The sequence below is a fragment of the Crinia signifera genome, chromosome 19 (genome assembly GCF_055691185.1).
Source record: "Crinia signifera chromosome 19, ASM5569118v1, whole genome shotgun sequence".
Classification (NCBI taxonomy): domain Eukaryota; kingdom Metazoa; phylum Chordata; class Amphibia; order Anura; family Myobatrachidae; genus Crinia; species Crinia signifera.
The window spans coordinates 2,345,837-2,367,066 of NC_139226.1; the positions used below are offsets into that span (position 1 = coordinate 2,345,837).

A 21,230-nucleotide genomic window follows, 5' to 3' on the forward strand; every position below is an offset into this window, starting at 1 on the left:
GATCTTACATCCTCGCATTGTGCAGTCAGTACAGAACCTTCCTCACGTGTCTGGTTATACAGGGTTGGATATGGCATCGCCGCAGTGCGGAGCTGGCAGAGGGATTAATATGTTCCCAGCTGGCCAGCTTTCTTGGATTAAAAGCATGGTGTGTTTCCTAATCATTGTATAGCTGTACGTCATCTCCAGAGCCTTGTGGATCCTGTAATAACACTGGTGTGTCAGTGCTGCATGCTGGGTACGTCAGTGACCCCGGTGTGTCAGTGCTGCATGCTGGGTACGTCGGTGACCCCATTGTGTCAGTGCTGCATGCTGGGTACGTCGGTGACCCCGGTGTGTCAGTGCTGCATGCTGGGTATGTCGGTGACCCCGGTGTGTCAGTGCTGCATGCTGGGTACGTCGGTGACCCCGGTGTGTCAGTGCTGCATGCTGGGTACGTCGGTGACCCCAGTGTGTCAGTGCTGCATGCTGGGTACGTCGGTGACCCCTGTGTGTCAGTGCTGCATGCTGGGTACGTCGGTGACCCCGGTGTGTCAGTGCTGCATGCTGGGTACGTCAGTGACCCCGGTGTGTCAGTGCTGCATGCTGGGTACGTCGGTGACCCCTGTGTGTCAGTGCTGCATGCTGGGTACGTCGGTGACCCCGGTGTGTCAGTGCTGCATGCTGGGTACGTCGGTGACCCCATTGTGTCAGTGCTGCATGCTGGGTACGTCGGTGACCCCGGTGTGTCAGTGCTGCATGCTGGGTATGTCGGTGACCCCGGTGTGTCAGTGCTGCATGCTGGGTACGTCGGTGACCCCGGTGTGTCAGTGCTGCATGCTGGGTACGTCGGTGACCCCAGTGTGTCAGTGCTGTATGCTGGGTACGTCGGTGACCCCGGTGTGTCAGTGCTGCATGCTGGGTACGTCGGTGACCCCGGTGTGTCAGTGCTGCATGCTGGGTATGTCGGTGACCCCAGTGTGTCAGTGCTGCATGCTGGGTACGTCGGTGACCCCGGGTGTGTCAGTGCTGCATGCTGGGTACGTCGTGACCCCGGTGTGTCAGTGCTGCATGCTGGGTATGTCGGTGACCCCGGTGTGTCAGTGCTGCATGCTGGGTATGTCGGTGACCCCGGTGTGTCAGTGCTGCATGCTGGGTACGTCGGTGACCCTGGTGTGTCAGTGCTGCATGCTGGGTACGTCGGTGACCCCGGTGTGTGACCCCGGTGTGTCAGTGCTGCATGCTGGGTACGTCGGTGACCCCGGTGTGTGACCCCGGTGCGTCAGTGCTGCATGCTGGGTACGTCGGTGACCCCGGTGTGTCAGTGCTGCATGCTGGGTACGTCGGTGACCCCGGTGTGTCAGTGCTGCATGCTGGGTACGTCGGTGACCCCATTGTGTCAGTGCTGCATGCTGGGTACGTCGGTGACCCCGGTGTGTCAGTGCTGCATGCTGGGTACGTCGGTGACCCCGGTGTGTCAGTGCTGCATGCTGGGTATGTCGGTGACCCCGGTGTGTCAGTGCTGCATGCTGGGTACGTCGGTGACCCCCGGTGTGTCAGTGCTGCATGCTGGGTACGTCGGTGACCCCAGTGTGTCAGTGCTGTATGCTGGGTACGTCGGTGACCCCGGTGTGTCAGTGCTGCATGCTGGGTACGTCGGTGACCCCGGTGTGTCAGTGCTGCATGCTGGGTATGTCGGTGACCCCAGTGTGTCAGTGCTGCATGCTGGGTACGTCGGTGACCCCGGTGTGTCAGTGCTGCATGCTGGGTACGTCGTGACCCCGGTGTGTCAGTGCTGCATGCTGGGTATGTCGGTGACCCCGGTGTGTCAGTGCTGCATGCTGGGTATGTCGGTGACCCCGGTGTGTCAGTGCTGCATGCTGGGTACGTCGGTGACCCTGGTGTGTCAGTGCTGCATGCTGGGTACGTCGGTGACCCCGGTGTGTGACCCCGGTGTGTCAGTGCTGCATGCTGGGTACGTCGGTGACCCCGGTGTGTGACCCCGGTGCGTCAGTGCTGCATGCTGGGTACGTCGGTGACCCCGGTGTGTCAGTGCTGCATGCTGGGTACGTCGGTGACCCCGGTGTGTCAGTGCTGCATGCTGGGTATGTCGGTGACCCCAGTGTGTGACCCCGGTGCGTCAGTGCTGCATGCTGGGTATGTCGGTGACCCCCGGTGTGTCAGTGCTGCATGCTGGGTACGTCGGTGACCCCGGTGTGTCAGTGCTGCATGCTGGGTACGTCGGTGACCCGGTGTGTCAGTGCTGCATGCTGGGTATGTCGGTGACCCCGGTGTGTCAGTGCTGCATGCTGGGTACGTCGGTGACCCCGGTGTGTCAGTGCTGCATGCTGGGTACGTCGGTGACCCCAGTGTGTCAGTGCTGTATGCTGGGTACGTCGGTGAACCCCGGTGTGTCAGTGCTGCATGCTGGGTACGTCCGGTGACCCCGGTGTGTCAGTGCTGCATGCTGGGTATGTCGGTGACCCCAGTGTGTCAGTGCTGCATGCTGGGTACGTCGGTGACCCCGGTGTGTCAGTGCTGCATGCTGGGTACGTCGTGACCCCGGTGTGTCAGTGCTGCATGCTGGGTATGTCGGTGACCCCGGTGTGTCAGTGCTGCATGCTGGGTATGTCGGTGACCCGGTGTGTCAGTGCTGCATGCTGGGTACGTCGGTGACCCTGGTGTGTCAGTGCTGCATGCTGGGTACGTCGGTGACCCCGGTGTGTGACCCCGGTGTGTCAGTGCTGCATGCTGGGTACGTCGGTGACCCCGGTGTGTGACCCCGGTGCGTCAGTGCTGCATGCTGGGTACGTCGGTGACCCCGGTGTGTCAGTGCTGCATGCTGGGTACGTCGGTGACCCCGGTGTGTCAGTGCTGCATGCTGGGTACGTCGGTGACCCCATTGTGTCAGTGCTGCATGCTGGGTACGTCGGTGACCCCGGTGTGTCAGTGCTGCATGCTGGGTACGTCGGTGACCCCGGTGTGTCAGTGCTGCATGCTGGGTATGTCGGTGACCCCGGTGTGTCAGTGCTGCATGCTGGGTACGTCGGTGACCCCGGTGTGTCAGTGCTGCATGCTGGGTACGTCGGTGACCCCAGTGTGTCAGTGCTGTATGCTGGGTACGTCGGTGACCCCGGTGTGTCAGTGCTGCATGCTGGGTACGTCGGTGACCCCGGTGTGTCAGTGCTGCATGCTGGGTATGTCGGTGACCCCAGTGTGTCAGTGCTGCATGCTGGGTACGTCGGTGACCCCGGTGTGTCAGTGCTGCATGCTGGGTACGTCGTGACCCCGGTGTGTCTCCTCCCTCTTTTCTCTTCCTCCCTCTTTTCTCTCTCCACCCTCTTCTCTCTCCTCCCTCTTTTTCTCTCCTCCCTCTTTTCTCTCTCCTCCCTCTTCTCTCTCTCCCCTCCTCTCTCTCTCCTCTCTCTCCTCTTCCCTCTTCTCTCTCTTCCCTCTTCTCTCTCTTCCCTCTTCTCTCTCTTCCCTCTTCTCTCTCTTCCCTCTTCTCTCTCTCTCTCCTCCCTCTTCTCTCTCTCTCTCTCTCTCTTCCCTCTTCTCTCTCTTCCCTCTTCTCTCTCTTCCCTCTTCTCTCTCTTCCCTCTTCTCTCTCTTCCCTCTTCCCTCTCTTCCCTCTTCCCTCTCTTCCCTCTTCTCTCTCTCTCTCCTCCCTCTTCTCTCTCTCTCTCTCCCTCCCTCTTCTCTCTCTCTCTCTCCTCTCTCCTCCCTCTCTCTCTCTCTCTCTCTCCTCCCTCTTCCCTCTCTCTCTCTCTCTCCTCCCTCTTCTCTCTCTCTCTCTCTCTTCCCTCTTCTCTCTCTTCCCTCTTCTCTCTCTTCCCTCTTCTCTCTCTTCCCTCTTCTCTCTCTTCCCTCTTCCCTCTCTTCCCTCTTCCTCTCTTCCCTCTTCTCTCTCTCTCTCCTCCCTCTCTCTCTCTCTCTCTCCTCCCTCTCTCTCTCTCTCTCTCTCTCCTCCCTCTTCTCTCTCTCTCCTCCACCCTCTTCTCTCTCTCTCTTCCCTCTTCTCTCTCTCTCTTTCTCTCTCCTCCCTCTTCTCTCTCTCTCTCTCCTCCCTCTTCTCTCTCTTTCCTCCCTCTTCTCTCTCTCTCTCCTCCCTCTTCTCTCTCTCTCTCTCCTCCCTCTTCTCTCTCCTCCCTCTTTTCTCTCTCCTCCCTCTTTTCTCTCTCCTCCCTCTTCTCTCTCTCCTCCCTCTTTTCTCTCTCCTCCCTCTTTTCTCTCTCCTCCCTCTTTTCTCTCTCCTCCCTCTTTTCTCTCTCCTCCCTCTTTTCTCTCTCCTCCCTCTTTTCTCTCTCCTCCCTCTTCTCTCTCTCCCACTCCTCTCTCTCTTCCCTCGTCTCTCTCTTCTCTCTCCTCCCACTCCTCTCTCTCTTCCCTCGTCTCTCTCTTCTCTCTCCTCCCTCTTCTCTCTCTCCTCCCTCTTTTCTCTCTCCCTCTTTTCTATCTCCTCCCTCTTTTCTCTCTCCTCCCTCTTTTCTCTCTCCTCCCTCTTTTCTCTCTCCTCCCTCTTTTCTCTCTTCCCTCTTCTCTCTCTCTTCCCTCTTCTCTCTCTCTCTCCCCCCTCTTCTCTCTCTCTCTCTCCCCCCTCTTCTCTCTCTCTCTCTCCCCCCTCTTCTCTCCTCCTCTCTCTCGCCCTCCTCTTCTCTCTAATCTCTCCACCATTCTCTTTTGTCATCTTTCCCTTCCCAGTTCTTACGTACACGCACGCATGCACGCTCATACACACACGCTTTCTTTTGCTTGTTCCTGTCTTTCTTTTGTTTGTATATCTCTCTGTTCTCCGTTTTGGTGCACCCACCCTCAGATGGACAAGGAGCAGGAGGAGATTGATAGTGAAATTTGGAACCTTCTGACCAGCTTTTCCTCTGGCCCCGCACCGCGGCCGCAGACTTCTCCCCCTCCTGGGGGTAACAATGGGTCATTGACGGCCTCTGCTCTTCCTCCATCTTCCTTAGCTGGAGCGCCCGGGTCACCTAATTCCGTTCAGCACTCTCATGCCAAGTACAAAGCGAAGTCTAGGGCCAAAGCCCCCTTTCACGTCTTCCCACCATCAGGTGTCCCTGGGCGCTCAGCCAGGAGATCTGCACAGGAGGTATGTACAGTGATCGGGCTACAGTGCCTCTATGACCTACCGGGTTGGGCTCGTTCGGTCTACAGCAACTAGGTCGGCATGGGTGTAGGTCGACAGGACATTAGGTCAACATTGGCAAGGTAGTCAGTCTAAAGGTCGACATGGGGTTTTTCACCCGAATGTCGACATGGACACATATTGAAGTGCACTGCATCGCTCGCTATGCTCGGCACACTATTTTATTCTCCCACCACGCCCTAGTGGATGGTAGGGCATGAAATACCGCCTGTCGGCTCAAAAACAGTGAAAAACCCCATGTCGACCTAGACCCATGTCGACCTTGTTGCCTGTCGACCTAGTGGTGTCGACCCAGTGCTTGTCGACCTAGTTGCTGTAGACCCAATGACCGTTTCCCATCCGACCCTGTGTCACACTGTGCATGACAATATTATGGACGCTTGGAGAGAGAACCCGGCCCTTGTGTTGTCATTAACGGTTGTAGAGATTACTAATGGGCCGATGTGTCATTCCCGTATCTTGTCATTGGATGGCGTAACTCTAGTGTCCTATTCCTCAACTTTAATTCCTCAAGGCCCTTAGTGGAGACTCCCCGCAGTCCTCAGGTCGTGACTCCACCAACCTCCTCTTCTCTCGCACCCCAGGACTGAGAGGTGCTGAAAAGGTACCCGCGGGGCAGTGTGTGCTGTGGTTTCTGCATGGGCCTTGCAGCTGGTGCTGGGGTTCTGTCAGGTCGGATACATTATACTGTAGGGGTCGGCCGGGCACTAATCACTGCTCACCTGGTGCTGGGGTTCTGTCAGGTCGGATACATTATACTGTAGAGGACAGCTGGGCACTAATCATTGCTCACCTGGTGCTGGGGATCTGTCAGGTCGGATACATTATACTGAAGGGGTCAGCCGGGCACTAATCACTGCTCACCTGGTGCTGGGGTTCTGTCAGGTCGGATACATTATACTGTAGGGGACAGCCGGGCACTAATTATCGCTCACTTGGTGCTGGGGTTCTATCAGGTTGGATACATTATACTGTAGGGGACGGCTGGGCACTAATCATTGTTCACCTGGTGCTGGGTATCTGTCAGGTTGGATACATTATACTGTAGGACAGGGGTTCCCAAACTTTTTTAAATCACGGCGCCCTAGAGCATCAAAATATTTTCATGGCACCCATAGACCAAATGCTTCTTATCGAGAAATTCCGAAAAAATTTAGGTCGGATACATTATACTGTAGGGGACAGCCGGGCACTAATCATTGCTCACCTGGTGCTGGGGATCTGTCAGGTCGGATACATTATACTGTAGAGGACAGCTGGGTACTAATCATTGCTCACCTGGTGCTGGGGATCTGTCAGGTCGGATACATTATACTGTAGGGGACAGCCGGGCACTAATTATCTGTAGGGGACGGCCGGGCACTAATCATTGCTCACCTGGTGCTGGGGATCTGTCAGGTCGGATACATTATACTGTAGAGGACAGCTGGGGAACAGCCGGGCACTAATTATACTGTAGGGGACGGCCGGGCACTAATCATTGCTCACCTGGTGCTGGGGATCTGTCAGGTCGGATACATTATACTGTAGAGGTCAGCTGGGCACTAATCACTGCTCACCTGGTGCTGGGGATTTGTCAGGTCGGATACATTATACTGTAGAGGTCGGCTGGGCACTAATCGTTGCTCACCTGGTGCTGTGGATCTGTCAGGTCGGATACATTATACTGTAGGGGACAGCTGGGCACTAATCACTGCTCACCTGGTGCTGGGGATCTGTCAGGTCGGATACATTATACTGTAGGGGACGGCTGGGCACTAATCATTGCTCACCTGGTGCTGGGGATCTGTCAGGTCGGATACATTATACTGTAGGGGACGGCTGGGCACTAATCATTGCTTACCTGGTGCTGGGGATCTGTCAGGTCGGATACATTATACTGTAGGGGTCGGCCGGGCACTAATCATTGCTCACCTGGTGCTGGGGATCTGTCAGGTCGGATACATTATACTGTAGGGGTCGGCCGGGCACTAATCATTGCTCACCTGGTGCTGGGGATCTGTCAGGTCGGATACATTATACTGTAGGGGTCGGCTGGGCACTAATCATTGCTCACCTAATGCTGGGGATCTGTCAGGTTGGATACATTATACTGTAGAGGACAGCTGGGCACTAATCATTGCTCACCTGGTGCTGGGGATCTGTCAGGTCGGATACATTATACTGTAGAGGACAGCTGGGCACTAATCATTGCTCACCTGGTGCTGGGGATCTGTCAGGTCGGATACATTATACTGTAGAGGACAGCTGGGTACTAATCATTGCTCACCTGGTGCTGGGGATCTGTCAGGTCGGATACATTATACTGTAGGGGACAGCCGGGCACTAATTATCGCTCACTTGGTGCTGGGGTTCTATCAGGTTGGATACATTATACTGTAGGGGACGGCTGGGCACTAATCATTGTTCACCTGGTGCTGGGTATCTGTCAGGTTGGATACATTATACTGTAGGACAGGGGTTCCCAAACTTTTTTAAATCACGGTGCCCTAGAGCATCAAAATATTTTCATGGCACCCATAGACCAAATGCTTCTTATCGAGAAATTCCGAAAAAATTTAGGTCGGATACATTATACTGTAGGGGACAGCCGGGCACTAATCATTGCTCACCTGGTGCTGGGGATCTGTCAGGTCGGATACATTATACTGTAGGGGACAGCCGGGCACTAATTATCTGTAGGGGACGGCCGGGCACTAATCATTGCTCACCTGGTGCTGGGGATCTGTCAGGTCGGATACATTATACTGTAGAGGACAGCTGGGGAACAGCCGGGCACTAATTATACTGTAGGGGACGGCCGGGCACTAATCATTGCTCACCTGGTGCTGGGGATCTGTCAGGTCGGATACATTATACTGTAGGGGACGGCCGGGCACTAATCATTGCTCACCTGGTGCTGGGGATCTGTCAGGTCGGATACATTATACTGTAGGGGACGGCCGGGCACTAATCACTGCTCACCTGGTGCTGGGGATCTGTCAGGTCGGATACATTATACTGTAGGGGACGGCTGGGCACTAATCATTGCTCACCTGGTGCTGGGGATCTGTTAGGTCGGATACATTATACTGTAGGGGTCGGCTGGGCACTAATCACTGCTCACCTGGTGCTGGGGATCTGTCAGGTCGGATACATTATACTGTAGAGGTCGGCTGGGCACTAATCACTGCTCACCTGGTGCTGGGGATCTGTCAGGTCGGATACATTATACTGTAGGGGACGGCTGGGCACTAATCACTGCTCACCTGGTGCTGGGGATCTGTCAGGTCGGATACATTATACTGTAGGGGACGGCTGGGCACTAATCACTGCTCACCTGGTGCTGGGGATCTGTCAGGTCGGATACATTATACTGTAGGGGACGGCTGGGCACTAATCACTGCTCACCTGGTGCTGGGGATCTGTCAGGTCGGATACATTATACTGTAGGGGACGGCTGGGCACTAATCACTGCTCACCTGGTGCTGGGGATCTGTCAGGTCGGATACATTATACTGTAGGGGACGGCCGGGCACTAATCATTGCTCACCTGGTGCTGGGGATCTGTCAGGTCGGATACATTATACTGTAGGGCAGGCATTCCCAACCACGATCCTCAAGGCACACCAACAGTGCAGGTTTTAGTGATATCCAGGCTTCAGCACAGATGGTTTAATCAGAATCCCTCAGATACTAATTAAGTCACCTGTGCTGAAGCCTGAATATCTACAAAACCTGCTCTGTTGTGTGCCTTGAGGACCGTGGTTGGGAATGCCTGCACTGTTGGTGTGCCTTGAGGACCGTGGTTGGGAATGCCTGCTGTAGGGCTCGGCTGTTGTGTGCGTTGGGGGTTGTGGATTGCTTTGGGCTTCCTACTGCTTGGGCTCTGCTTCCTTTATCATGCTCTGTTCTCTTCTAGTACTCTCTGGTCTACAAGGGCTTCTCTCTGTTCCCTGAAGGTGTTTTCTACTGGTCCTTACCTCAGGTTTACCTGGGGGACAAGGTAAAACGCTGCAATAAACCGGTCACCCTTTATTTCCTCGTGTAACTCGTCTCTCGTATCCTACGGCGTCTGTTCCGTTCCTTCTACTGAGCGCAATACAGGACCGTGTGCCATAGCTAGAGGGGTTCACCTAGTGCTTGTTGTACCCATGGGAAACATGTTTACCATGCAGGTGCTAAACGATGTAACCGTCCTTACTGTCAGAGGTACCGTCTGACTGCCTCCTGGTACTTGTAGTCCCATAAGCAGCAGCCTAATGTGATACATGAGATTAAACGCACCCTGACAGGTTCTGTGTTATTTCAGGTGACATCATACGGAGGCACCCTTCGCTACACGCTGACCTACACCGCCGGTATACGTGGATCCCCGCTGCCCGACGCTGATGTGCAGATCACGGTAGGAGATTGCTGCTAAATGTGGCGTAATAGTATGTGTTCCGATCCGCAGCCACTCTGACGGGCTTAACGCATAGTACTGTAGGGTTGGCTGCAGATTGGGGTCACATGGCGCCTTCCATTGGGCAGAGGACGCTTGGAAACCCTGGTATCATTACGTCATGTGGTTCATCCCAAGTGTTGGCTGCTGGCGTCAGTGGCGGTAGTGGCAGTGGCTTTGACGCAGAAATAACCTGTGCTCCATGTTCTCATACAGGGGAATGACATCACACTGGTGGCGTATCACACTGAGCTTCGCCCGCGTGAGAGCAAGACCTTTGAGATTGCATTCCGAGAGGTAAGTGATCATTCCCTGCTTCTCTTTACTTATATACCCCTGTGGGATAGGGATGAGCGTCAGTCGGTGACAGTGGTTAGTGTGAGATGAGCGTCAGTCGGTGACTGTGGGATGAGCGTCAGTCGGTGACAGTGGTGAGTGTGGGATGAGCGTCAGTCGGTGACAGTGGTGAGTATGGGATGAGCGTCAGTCGGTGACAGTGGTGAGTGTGGGATGAGCCTCAGTCGGTGACAGTGGTTAGTGTGAGATGAGCGTCAGTCGGTGACAGTGGTGAGTGTGGGATGAGCGTCAGTCGGTGACAGTGGTTAGTGTGGGATGAGCGTCAGTCGGTGACAGTGGTTAGTGTGGGATGAGCGTCAGTCGGTGACAGTGGTTAGTGTGAGATGAGCGTCAGTCGGTGACGCTAGTGAGTGTGGGATGAGCGTCAGTCGGTGACAGTGGTTAGTGTGGGATGAGCCTCAGTCGGTGACAGTGGTTAGTGTGGGATGAGCCTCAGTCGGTGACAGTGGTGAGTGTGGGATGAGCGTCAGTCGGTGACAGTGGTGAGTGTGGGATGAGCGTCAGTCGGTGACAGTGGTTAGTGTGGGATGAGCGTCAGTCGGTGGTGAGTGTGGGATGAGCCTCAGTCGGTGACAGTGGTGAGTGTGGGATGAGCGTCAGTCGGTGACAGTGGTGAGTGTGGGATGAGCCTCAGTCGGTGACAGTGGTTAGTGTGGGATGAGCGTCAGTCGGTGACGCTAGTGAGTGTGGGATGAGCGTCAGTCGGTGACAGTGGTGAGTGTGGGATGAGCCTCAGTCGGTGACAGTGGTGAGTGTGGGATGAGCGTCAGTCGGTGACGCTAGTGAGTGTGGGATGAGCGTCAGTCGATGACAGTGGTGAGTGTGGGATGAGCATCAGTCGGTGACGCTAGTGAGTGTGGGATGAGCATCAGTCGGTGACAGTGGTGAGTGTGGGATGAGCGTCAGTCGGTGACAGTGGTTAGTGTGAGATGAGCGTCAGTCGGTGACTGGGATGAGCGTCAGTCGGTGACGCTAGTGAGTGTGGGATGAGCCTCAGTCGGTGACAGTGGTGAGTGTGGGATGAGCGTCAGTCGGTGGTGAGTGTGGGATGAGCCTCAGTCGGTGGTGAGTGTGGGATGAGCCTCAGTCGGTGACAGTGGTGAGTGTGGGATGAGTGTCAGTCGGTGACAGTGGTGAGTGTGGGATGAGCCTCAGTCGGTGACAGTGGTGAGTGTAGGATGAGCCTCAGTCGGTGACGCTAGTGAGTGTGGGATGAGCATCAGTCGGTGACAGTGGTGAGTGTGGGATGAGCGTCAGTCGGTGATGGTGGTGAGTGTGGGATGAGCGTCAGTCGGTGACGCCAGTGAGTGTGGGATGAGCGTCAGTCGGTGACGCTAGCGAGTGTGGGATGAGCCTCAGTCGGTGACAGTGGTGAGTGTGGGATGAGCCTCAGTCGGTGACAGTGGTGAGTGTGGAATGAGCGTCAGTCGGTGACAGTGGTGAGTGTGGGATGAGCGTCAGTTGGTGACAGTGGTGAGTGTGGGATGAGAGTCAGTGGGTGACTGTAGGATGAGCGTCAGTCGCAGACAGTGGTGAGTGTGGGATGAGTCAGTCGGTGACTGAGGTGAGTGTGGGATGAGCATCAGTCGGTGACTGAGGTGAGTGTGGGATGAGTGTCGGTCGGTGACGGTGGTGAGTGTGTGATGAGCGTCGGTCGGTGACAGTGGTGAGTGTGGTATGAGAGTCAGTCGGTGACTGTAGGATGAGCGTCAGTTGATGACGGTGGTGATTCTGGGATGAGCGTCAGCCGCTGAGTGTGGGATAAGCTTCAGTCGGTGACGGTGGTGATTCTGGGATGAGCGTCAGTCGGTGACGGTGGTGAGTGTGGGATGAGCATCAGTCGGTGACGGTGGTGAGTGTGGGATGACCCTCAGCCGCTGAGTGTGGGATGAGCGTCAGTCGGTGACGGTGGTGAGTGTGGTATGAGAGTCAGTCGGTGACTGTAGGATGAGCGTCAGTTGGTGACGGTGGTGACTGTAGGATGAGTGTCGGTCGGTGACGGTGGTGAGTGTGGGATGAGCGTCGGTCGGTGACTGTGGTGACAGTGGTGAGTGTGGGATGAGCATCAGTCGGTGACGGTGGTGATTGTGGGATAAGCGTCAGTCGGTGACTGAGGTGAGTGTGGGATGAGCATCAGTCGGTGACTGAGGTGAGTGTGGGATGAGTGTCGGTCGGTGACTGAGGTGAGTGTGGAATGAGCATCAGTCGGTGACTGAGGTGAATGTGGGATGAGTGTCGGTCGGTGACTGAGGTGAGTGTGGAATGAGCATCAGTCGGTGACTGAGGTGAGTGTGGGATGAGTGTCGGACGGTGACGGTGGTGAGTGTGTGATGAGCATCAGTCGGTGACTGAGGTGAGTGTGGGATGAGTGTCGGTCGGTGACGGTGGTGAGTGTGTGATGAGCGTCGGTCGGTGACTGTGGTGACAGTGGTGAGTGTGGTATGAGAGTCAGTCGATGACTGTAGGATGAGCGTCAGTTGATGACGGTGGTGATTCTGGGATGAGCATCAGTCGGTGACGGTTGTGAGTGTGGGATGAGCGTCAGTTAGTGACGGTGGTGAGTGGGATGAGTGCCGGACGTTGACGGTGGTGAGTGTGGGATGAGCATCCGTCGGTGACGGTGGTGAGTGTGGGATGAGTGTCGGTCGGTGACGGTGGTGAGTGGGATGAGTGCCGGACGTTGACGGTGGTGAGTGTGGGATGAGCATCAGCCGTTGAGTGTGGGATGAGCATCAGTCGGTGACTGAGGTGAGTGTGGGATGAGTGTCGGTCGGTGACTGAGGTGAGTGTGGAATGAGCATCAGTCGGTGACTGAGGTGAATGTGGGATGAGTGTCGGTCGGTGACTGAGGTGAGTGTGGAATGAGCATCAGTCGGTGACTGAGGTGAGTGTGGGATGAGTGTCGGACGGTGACGGTGGTGAGTGTGTGATGAGCATCAGTCGGTGACTGAGGTGAGTGTGGGATGAGTGTCGGTCGGTGACGGTGGTGAGTGTGTGATGAGCGTCGGTCGGTGACTGTGGTGACAGTGGTGAGTGTGGTATGAGAGTCAGTCGATGACTGTAGGATGAGCGTCAGTTGATGACGGTGGTGATTCTGGGATGAGCATCAGTCGGTGACGGTTGTGAGTGTGGGATGAGCGTCAGTTAGTGACGGTGGTGAGTGGGATGAGTGCCGGACGTTGACGGTGGTGAGTGTGGGATGAGCATCGGTCGGTGACGGTGGTGAGTGTGGGATGAGTGTCGGTCGGTGACGGTGGTGAGTGGGATGAGTGCCGGACGTTGACGGTGGTGAGTGTGGGATGAGCATCAGCCGTTGAGTGTGGGATGAGCATCAGTCGGTGACGGTGGTGAGTGTGGGATGAGCGTTAGTCAGTGACGGTGGTGAGTGGGATGAGTGCCGGACGTTGACGGTGGTGAGTGTGGGATGAGCGTCAGTCGTGACGGTTGTGATCACAGGTTAGAGATGGCATCTGTATGGCACATAACTGATGTCTTCTCCACAGAGTCAGTGGAAGCGTCCGGACGGGCAGCAGGCCACCCGTGAGCACCTGATGATGGCGTTGGCGGATCTGGACGAGATACTTATCCGGGCCTCTTACTCTAGCGACATGTTGTCCGCCAGTATCACCGGTGTGAGCATGGAGACTGCGGGGCCCTCTTATACCAGCCTGCCTCAGGCTCTGGAAGTAGAAGAGTGCCGCTGCCCACTGGGCTACCGTGGTCTGTCCTGCCAGGTGAGGGGCGGGGTCCCATGGAAGGGGGGGGAGTTGTGTACGCACATACTGAGATGTTGGGGTACAAGCTTCTGCTCTGTAATGGAATATGATCTCCTACATAGGACTGTGCCCCAGGATATACCCGCACTGGAGGTGGCCTCTACCTTGGGCACTGTGAACCATGTGACTGCAATGGGCACTCAGAGACCTGTCACCCAGAGACTGGCGCATGCTCGGTAAGTGTTGTGGTGCCTTTGCTGGCAGTATACCCAGACAGCGCCCCTCCCTGTGTATTTACTCTCCGGGGTGATTGCTGGGGGGCGGACGTGTTTCTCTGGCACATTTTGCCATTGCCTTTTCTTGCTTTCTTTTAGTACTGCTTGCACAACACAGCTGGTGAGTTCTGTGGCAAGTGCGCCCCCGGCTTCTATGGCGATGCCACGGCAGGAACCCCAGAAGATTGCCAGCCTTGTGCGTGCCCACTGACTGAGCCAGAGAACCAGTAAGTGTGAGCTCATTCTCGTGTGTTTGGTCATAGTGGTGATTTCTGATGTCATCACTTATTATCCAGAGTTGTGAGGTCATCACATGGGTAATATAAGGACTAATAAAGTCGTTACTGTATATCGGTAGTCAGGGAACAGGGGTAAATTACCCCAAATGGGGTACAAATGATTTTTCTGGGGGTAATGGAGGGTCGCGCTGCCGAGACACAGCTGGGCATGCATATGAATCTATATGCGCCCATATGACTATATGCATGACCGGCTATGTCTCGGCAGCGCTTCCATCCATTGCATATAGAATCTATATATAGATTCTATATGCATGCCCAGCTGTGTGTTACAGTACTGTAGTGTAGTGTACAAGAACCTGACGTAGTGCGGTGTGGGCGGTGTGTGTTACAGTACTGTAGTGCACAAGGACCTGACGCAGTGCAGTGTGGGCTGTGTGTGTTACAGTACTGTAGTGTACAAGGACCTGACGCAGTGCACTGTGGCTGTGTGTGTTACAGTACTGTAGTGTACAAGGACCTGACGCAGTGCAGTGTGGGCTGTGTGTGTTACAGTACTGTAGTGTACAAGGACCTGATGCAGTGCAGTGTGGGCTGTGTGTGTTACAGTACTGTAGTGTACAAGGACCTGACGCAGTGCAGTGTGGGCTGTGTGTGTTACAGTACTGTAGTGTACAAGGACCTGATGCAGTGCACTGTGGGCGGTGTGTGTTACAGTACTGTAGTGTACAAGGACCTGACGCAGTGCAGTGTGGGCTGTGCGTGTTACAGTACTGTAGTGTACAAGGACCTGACAGTGCTGTGTGTGTTACAGTACTGTAGTGTACAAGAACCTGACAGTGCTGTGTGGGCTGTGTGTGTTACAGTACTGTAGTGTACAAGGACCTGACAGTGCTGTGTGTGTTACAGTACTGTAGTGTACAAGGACCTGATGCAGTGCACTGTGGGCGGTGTGTGTTACAGTACTGTAGTGTACAAGGACCTGATGCAGTGCACTGTGGGTGGTGTGTGTTACAGTACTGTAGTGTACAAGGACCTGACGCAGTGCAGTGTGGGCTGTGCGTGTTACAGTACTGTAGTGTACAAGAACCTGACAGTGCTGTGTGTGTTACAGTACTGTAGTGTACAAGAACCTGACAGTGCTGTGTGGGCTGTGTGTGTTACAGTACTGTAGTGTACAAGGACCTGACAGTGCTGTGTGTGTTACAGTACTGTAGTGTACAAGGACCTGATGCAGTGCACTGTGGGCGGTGTGTGTTACAGTACTGTAGTGTACAAGGACCTGACGCAGTGCAGTGTGGGCTGTGCGTGTTACAGTACTGTAGTGTACAAGGACCTGACAGTGCTGTGTGTGTTACAGTACTGTAGTGTACAAGGACCTGACAGTGCTGTGTGTGTTACAGTACTGTAGTGTACAAGAACCTGACGTAGTGCAGTGTGGGCGGTGTGTGTTACAGTACTGTAGTGTACAGGGACCTGATGCAGTGCACTGTGGGCTGTGTGTGTTACAGTACTGTAGTGTACAAGGACCTGACAGTGCTGTGTGTTACAGTACTGTAGTGTACAAGGACCTGACGCAGTGCAGTGTGGGCTGTGTGTGTTACAGTACTGTAGTACAAGGACCTGATGCAGTACACTGTGTGTGTTACAGTACTGTAGTGTACAAGGACCTGACAGTGCTGTGTGTGTTACAGTACTGTAGTGTACAAGGACCTGACGCAGTGCAGTGCATCAGACCCTTGTGTATACCACGCTTCCCTGCGTGATGCCGCGGACCCCACCTCCAAGTCTGCCCGCTTCTTTTGTAGAGTGGACTAGTTGCTGCGCCATCTCAGCAGCGCGCAGTCTGTACTGCCTCTGCGGCACTGCGTTTCTTTGCCTGGTTATAGGCTCCTGTCAGGGTACACCCATCTCTAGTCTGGGGATAACATTGCACAGACTGTCACTATATCATCTTGTAATATTGACACTGATAGTTACCTGGGCATCACATTATCCATGGCTATACCACACACAGCCTGGCAGCCATTGGTGATGATTGTACCACACACAGCCTGGCAGCCATTGGTGATGATTGTACCACACACAGCCTGGCAGCCATTGGTGATGATTGTACCACACACAGCCTGGCAGCCATTGGTGATGATTGTACCACACACAGCCTGGCAGCCATTGGTGATGATTGTGCCACACACAGCCTGGCAGCCATTGGTGATGATTGTGCCACACACAGCCTGGCAGCCATTGGTGATGATTGTGCCACACACAGCCTGGCAGCCATTGGTGATGATTGTGCCACACACAGCCTGGCAGCCATTGGTGATGATTGTGCCACACACAGCCTGGCAGCCATTGGTGATGATTGTGCCACACACAGCCTGGCAGCCATTGGTGATGATTGTGCCACACACAGCCTGTAGGTATATTACTGTTCTCTATAATGAGTGATTTGTTTGCTGCAGGTTCTCTAAGACGTGTGAGATCGTTGGGAGCGGTGGGTACAGGTGCACAGCCTGCCCCCCAGGGTACTCGGGGCAGTACTGTGAGCGGTAAGTGCCCCATCATCCATGTGTTGTATATATTACATGGTCACGCCATCTGTATGTCATTCATCTGTAGCATGGACATACATAGATCACACCATTTCCATGTGTCCTGTGTGGGGACATGTTATCGTCCGGTATCACAGTCATACATGTAACAGAACAGAGAGTGCTACAGTATCTGCTAGGACTGAACCCGTGTTTTTTATGTTCCTCCATATGATAGATGCTCTGCTGGATACACAGGGAACCCCAACATCCGAGGACAGAAGTGTGATCCCGAAGGTAAGTGCACTGTCTCCTCCTTGGTGGGTAGTAGGTGCGGTGCTGGTGGGGGGAGCAGCTGCGGTGCTGGTGGGGGCATCAGGTGCGGTGCTGGTGGGGGCATCAGGTGCGGTGCTGGTGGGGGCAGCAGGTGCGGTGCTGGTGGGGGCAGCAGGTGCGGTGCTGGTGGGGGCATCAGGTGTGGTGCTGGTGGGGGGAGCAGCTGCGGTGCTGGTGGGGGGAGCAGGTGCGGTGCTGGTGGGGGGAGCAGGTGCGGTGCTGGTAGGGGCAGTAGGTGCGGTGCTGGTGGGGGCAGCAGGTGCGGTGCTAGTGGGGGCAGCAGGTGCTGTGCTGGTGGGGGCAGCAGGTGCGGTGCTGGTGGGGGGAGCAGGTGCGGTGCTGGTGGGGGGAGCAGCTGCGGTGCTGGTGGGGGGAGCAGGTGCGGTGCTGGTGGGGGCATCAGGTGCGGTGCTGGTGGGGGCATCAGGTGCGGTGCTTGTGGGGGGAGTAGGTGCGGTGCTGGTCGGGGAGCTGGTGGGGGGGAGTAGGTGCGGTGCTGTTGGGCGGGGCAGTTGGTGCGGAGCTGGTGGGGGGCAGTAGGTGCGGTGCTGGTGGGGGGGGAGTAGGTGCGGTGCTGGTGGGGGGAGTAGATGTGGAGTTGGTGGGAGGAGTAGGTGCAGGGCAAAACCATGTGCACTGCAGGTGGAGCAGTACAAAATTGTACTGCGATCAGATCTGAATAAGGGCCATAGTCTCCAACACCTGGAGCTAGTATACCAGGGAAGGACTCTGGACCAGCCGGGTGCTAGAGGAGAGGAGTTACTCCTGTGATTGCGTTATGCCCGTGATTGCCCCCTAGTGTATGGCTGGAGTGTTCTATGTACGGGGTATGTGGGGTGACACTATTTCTGTGTCCTATTCAGACCAGCGATCTACTTTCATTGTCCGGATTTACCCCGAGAGGAAAAGTGTTGCTGCTGGTGGTGACGTGTCCCTGCGGTGCCAAGGAAGTGGCATCACTCCGCACTATTACTTCTGGTCACGTGAGGATGGTCAGCCTCTTCCTAGTAACACCCAGCTGAGAGATCGAGGTAACCTAACGTCTACTGCTCACTGGCATCATCTGCGTAATTTGTGTGTTATATGTAAAAATATATACTGTATAGGCAGTATCCTGTCCCCTGTCTGCCCGCGTGGCCGGTCCCCTGTATCGCTCACCACCTGACTGCCCAGACAATTGTCCATCTGTCCTATGAATGTCTGTAATGTGTCTCCGGTCTCCTGTCCTTTCTCAGGGGAGATTCTTCATTTCAGCAATCTGAGGCCTTCTGACTCCGGCACCTACATCTGTACATGCCGCAACTTCCAGTTCGCCAACACCAGCCGCGCAGAGATCATTGTCCAAGGTGAGAGCGTGCAGCGTGCTGGCTGTCTCTGGTAGGGAGGATATGAGGACATAATGCAGTACGAGATGACTGACACCACCAAACTCAGTACACCATGCAGCGCAGGATGCCTCATACCTCCAGCCTCAGTACACCATGCAGCACAGGATGCCTCATACCTCCAGCCTCAGTACACCGTGCAGCGTGATATACCTCATACATCCGGCCTCAGTACACCGTGCAGTGTGATATACCTCATACATCCAACCTCAGTACACTGTGCAGCGTGATATACCTCATACATCCAGCCTCAGTACACCATGCAGCGTGATATACCTCATACATCCAGCCTCAGTACACCATGAAGCGTGATATACCTCATACATCCAGCCTCAGTACACCGTGCAGTGTGATATACCTCATACATCCAGCCTCAGTACACCGTGCAGCGTGATATACCTCATACATCCATCCTCAGTACACCGTGCAGCGTGATATACCTCATACATCCAGCCTCAGTACACCATGATGCATGATAAACCTCATACATCCAGCCTCAGTACACCGTGCAGCGTGATATACCCCATACATCCAGCCTCAGTACACTGTGCAGCACCTCATACATCCAGCCTCAGTGCACCGTGCAGCGTGATACACCTCATACATCCAGCCTCAGTACACCGTGCAGCACCTCATACATCCAGCCTCAGTGCACTGTGCAGCGTGATATACCTCATACATCCAGCCTCAGTACACCGTGCAGCGTGATACACCTCATACATCCAGCCTCAGTACACCGTGCAGCGTGATATACCTCATACATCCAGCCTCAGTACACCGTGCAGCGTGATATACCTCATACATCCAGCCTCAGTACACCGTGCAGCGTGATATACCTCATACATCCAGCCTCAGTACACCGTGCAGCGTGATATACCTCGTACATCCAGCCTCAGTACACCGTGCAGCGTGATATACCTCGTACATCCAGCCTCAGTGCACCGTGCAGCGTGATATACCTCATACATCCGGCCTCAGTACACCGTGCAGCGTGATATACCTCATACATCCGGCCTCAGTACACCATGCAGCGTGATATACCTCATACATCCAGCCTCAGTACACCATGCAGTGTGATATACCTCATACATCCAGCCTCAGTACGCCATGCAGCGTGATACACCTCATACATCCAGCCTCAGTACACCGTGCAGCATGATATACTTCATCCATCCATCCATCCTCAGTACGCCGTGCAGCGTGATATACCTCATACATCCAGCCTCAGTACACCGTGCAGTGTAATATACCCCATACATCCAGCCTCAGTATGCCGTGCAGCGTGATATACCTCATACATCCAGCCTCAGTACACCGTGCAGCGTGATATACCTCATACATCCAGCCTCAGTACACCGTGCAGCGTGATATACCTCATACATCCAGCCTCAGTACACCGTGCAGCGTGAGATGCCTCATACATCCAGCCTCAGTACACCGTGCAGCGTGATATACCTCATACATCCAGCCTCAGTACACCATGCAGCGTGATATACCTCATACATCCAGCCTCAGTACACCATGCAGCGTGATATACCTCATACATCCAGCCTCAGTACACCGTGCAGCGTGATATACCTCATACATCCGGCCTCAGTACACCGTGCAGCGTGATATACCTCATACATCCGGCCTCAGTACACCGTGCAGCGTGATATACCTCATACATCCAGCCTCAGTACGCCGTGCAGCGTGATATACCTCATACATCCTGCCTCAGTACACCGTGCAGCGTGATATACCTCATACATCCAGCCTCAGTACACCATGCAGCGTGATATACCTCATACATCCAGCCTCAGTACACCGTGCAGCATGATATACTTCATCCATCCATCCATCCTCAGTACGCCGTGCAGCGTGATATACCTCATACATCCAGCCTCAGTACACCGTGCAGTGTAATATACCCCATACATCCAGCCTCAGTATGCCATGCAGCGTGATATACCTCATACATCCAGCCTCAGTACACCGTGCAGCGTGATATACCTCATACATCCGGCCTCAGTACACCGTGCAGCGTGATATACCTCATACATCCGGCCTCAGTACACCGTGCAGCGTGATATACCTCATACATCCAGCCTCAGTACGCCGTGCAGCGTGATATACCTCATACATCCTGCCTCAGTACACCGTGCAGCGTGATATACCTCATACATCCAGCCTCAGTACACCATGCAGCGTGATATACCTCATACATCCAGCCTCAGTACACCGTGCAGCATGATATACTTCATCCATCCATCCATCCTCAGTACGCCGTGCAGCGTGATATACCTCATACATCCAGCCTCAGTACACCGTGCAGCGTGATATACCTCATACATCCAGCCTCAGTACACCGTGCAGCGTGATATACCTCATACATCCAGCCTCAGTACACCGTGCAGCGTGAGATGCCTCATACATCCAGCCTCAGTACACCATGCAGCGTGATATACCTCATACATCCAGCCTCAGTACACCGTGCAGCGTGATATACCTCATATATCCAGCCTCCGTACACCGTGCATTGTGATATACCTCATACATCCAGCCTCAGTACACCGTGATATACCTCATACATCCAGCCTCAGTACACCGTGCAGCGTGATATACCTCATACATCCAGCCTCAGTACACCATGCAGCATGAGATGCCTCATACATCCAGCCTCAGTACACCCTGCAGCGTGATATACCTCATACATCCAGCCTCAGCACACCATGCAGCGTGATATACCTCATACATCCAGCCTCAGTACACCGTGCAGCGTGATATACCTCATACATCCAGCCTCAGTACGCCGTGCAGCGTGATATACCTCATACATCCTGCCTCAG

The 21,230-nt window shown here is 54.7% G+C and overlaps 1 protein-coding gene across 1 annotated transcript in view; it reads left to right on the forward strand.

Moving 5' to 3' along the window:
• HSPG2 (heparan sulfate proteoglycan 2) overlaps positions 1-21,230 on the forward strand; it is a 110,007-nt gene that overhangs the window by 15,894 nt on the left and 72,883 nt on the right. Inside the window, 10 exon segments of the mRNA XM_083161780.1 lie at positions 9,042-9,125; positions 9,432-9,524; positions 9,780-9,860; positions 13,424-13,654; positions 13,759-13,872; positions 14,011-14,138; positions 16,613-16,699; positions 16,920-16,978; positions 17,881-18,048; positions 18,253-18,363. Coding sequence (XP_083017906.1) covers positions 9,042-9,125; positions 9,432-9,524; positions 9,780-9,860; positions 13,424-13,654; positions 13,759-13,872; positions 14,011-14,138; positions 16,613-16,699; positions 16,920-16,978; positions 17,881-18,048; positions 18,253-18,363 — 1,156 coding nt within the window.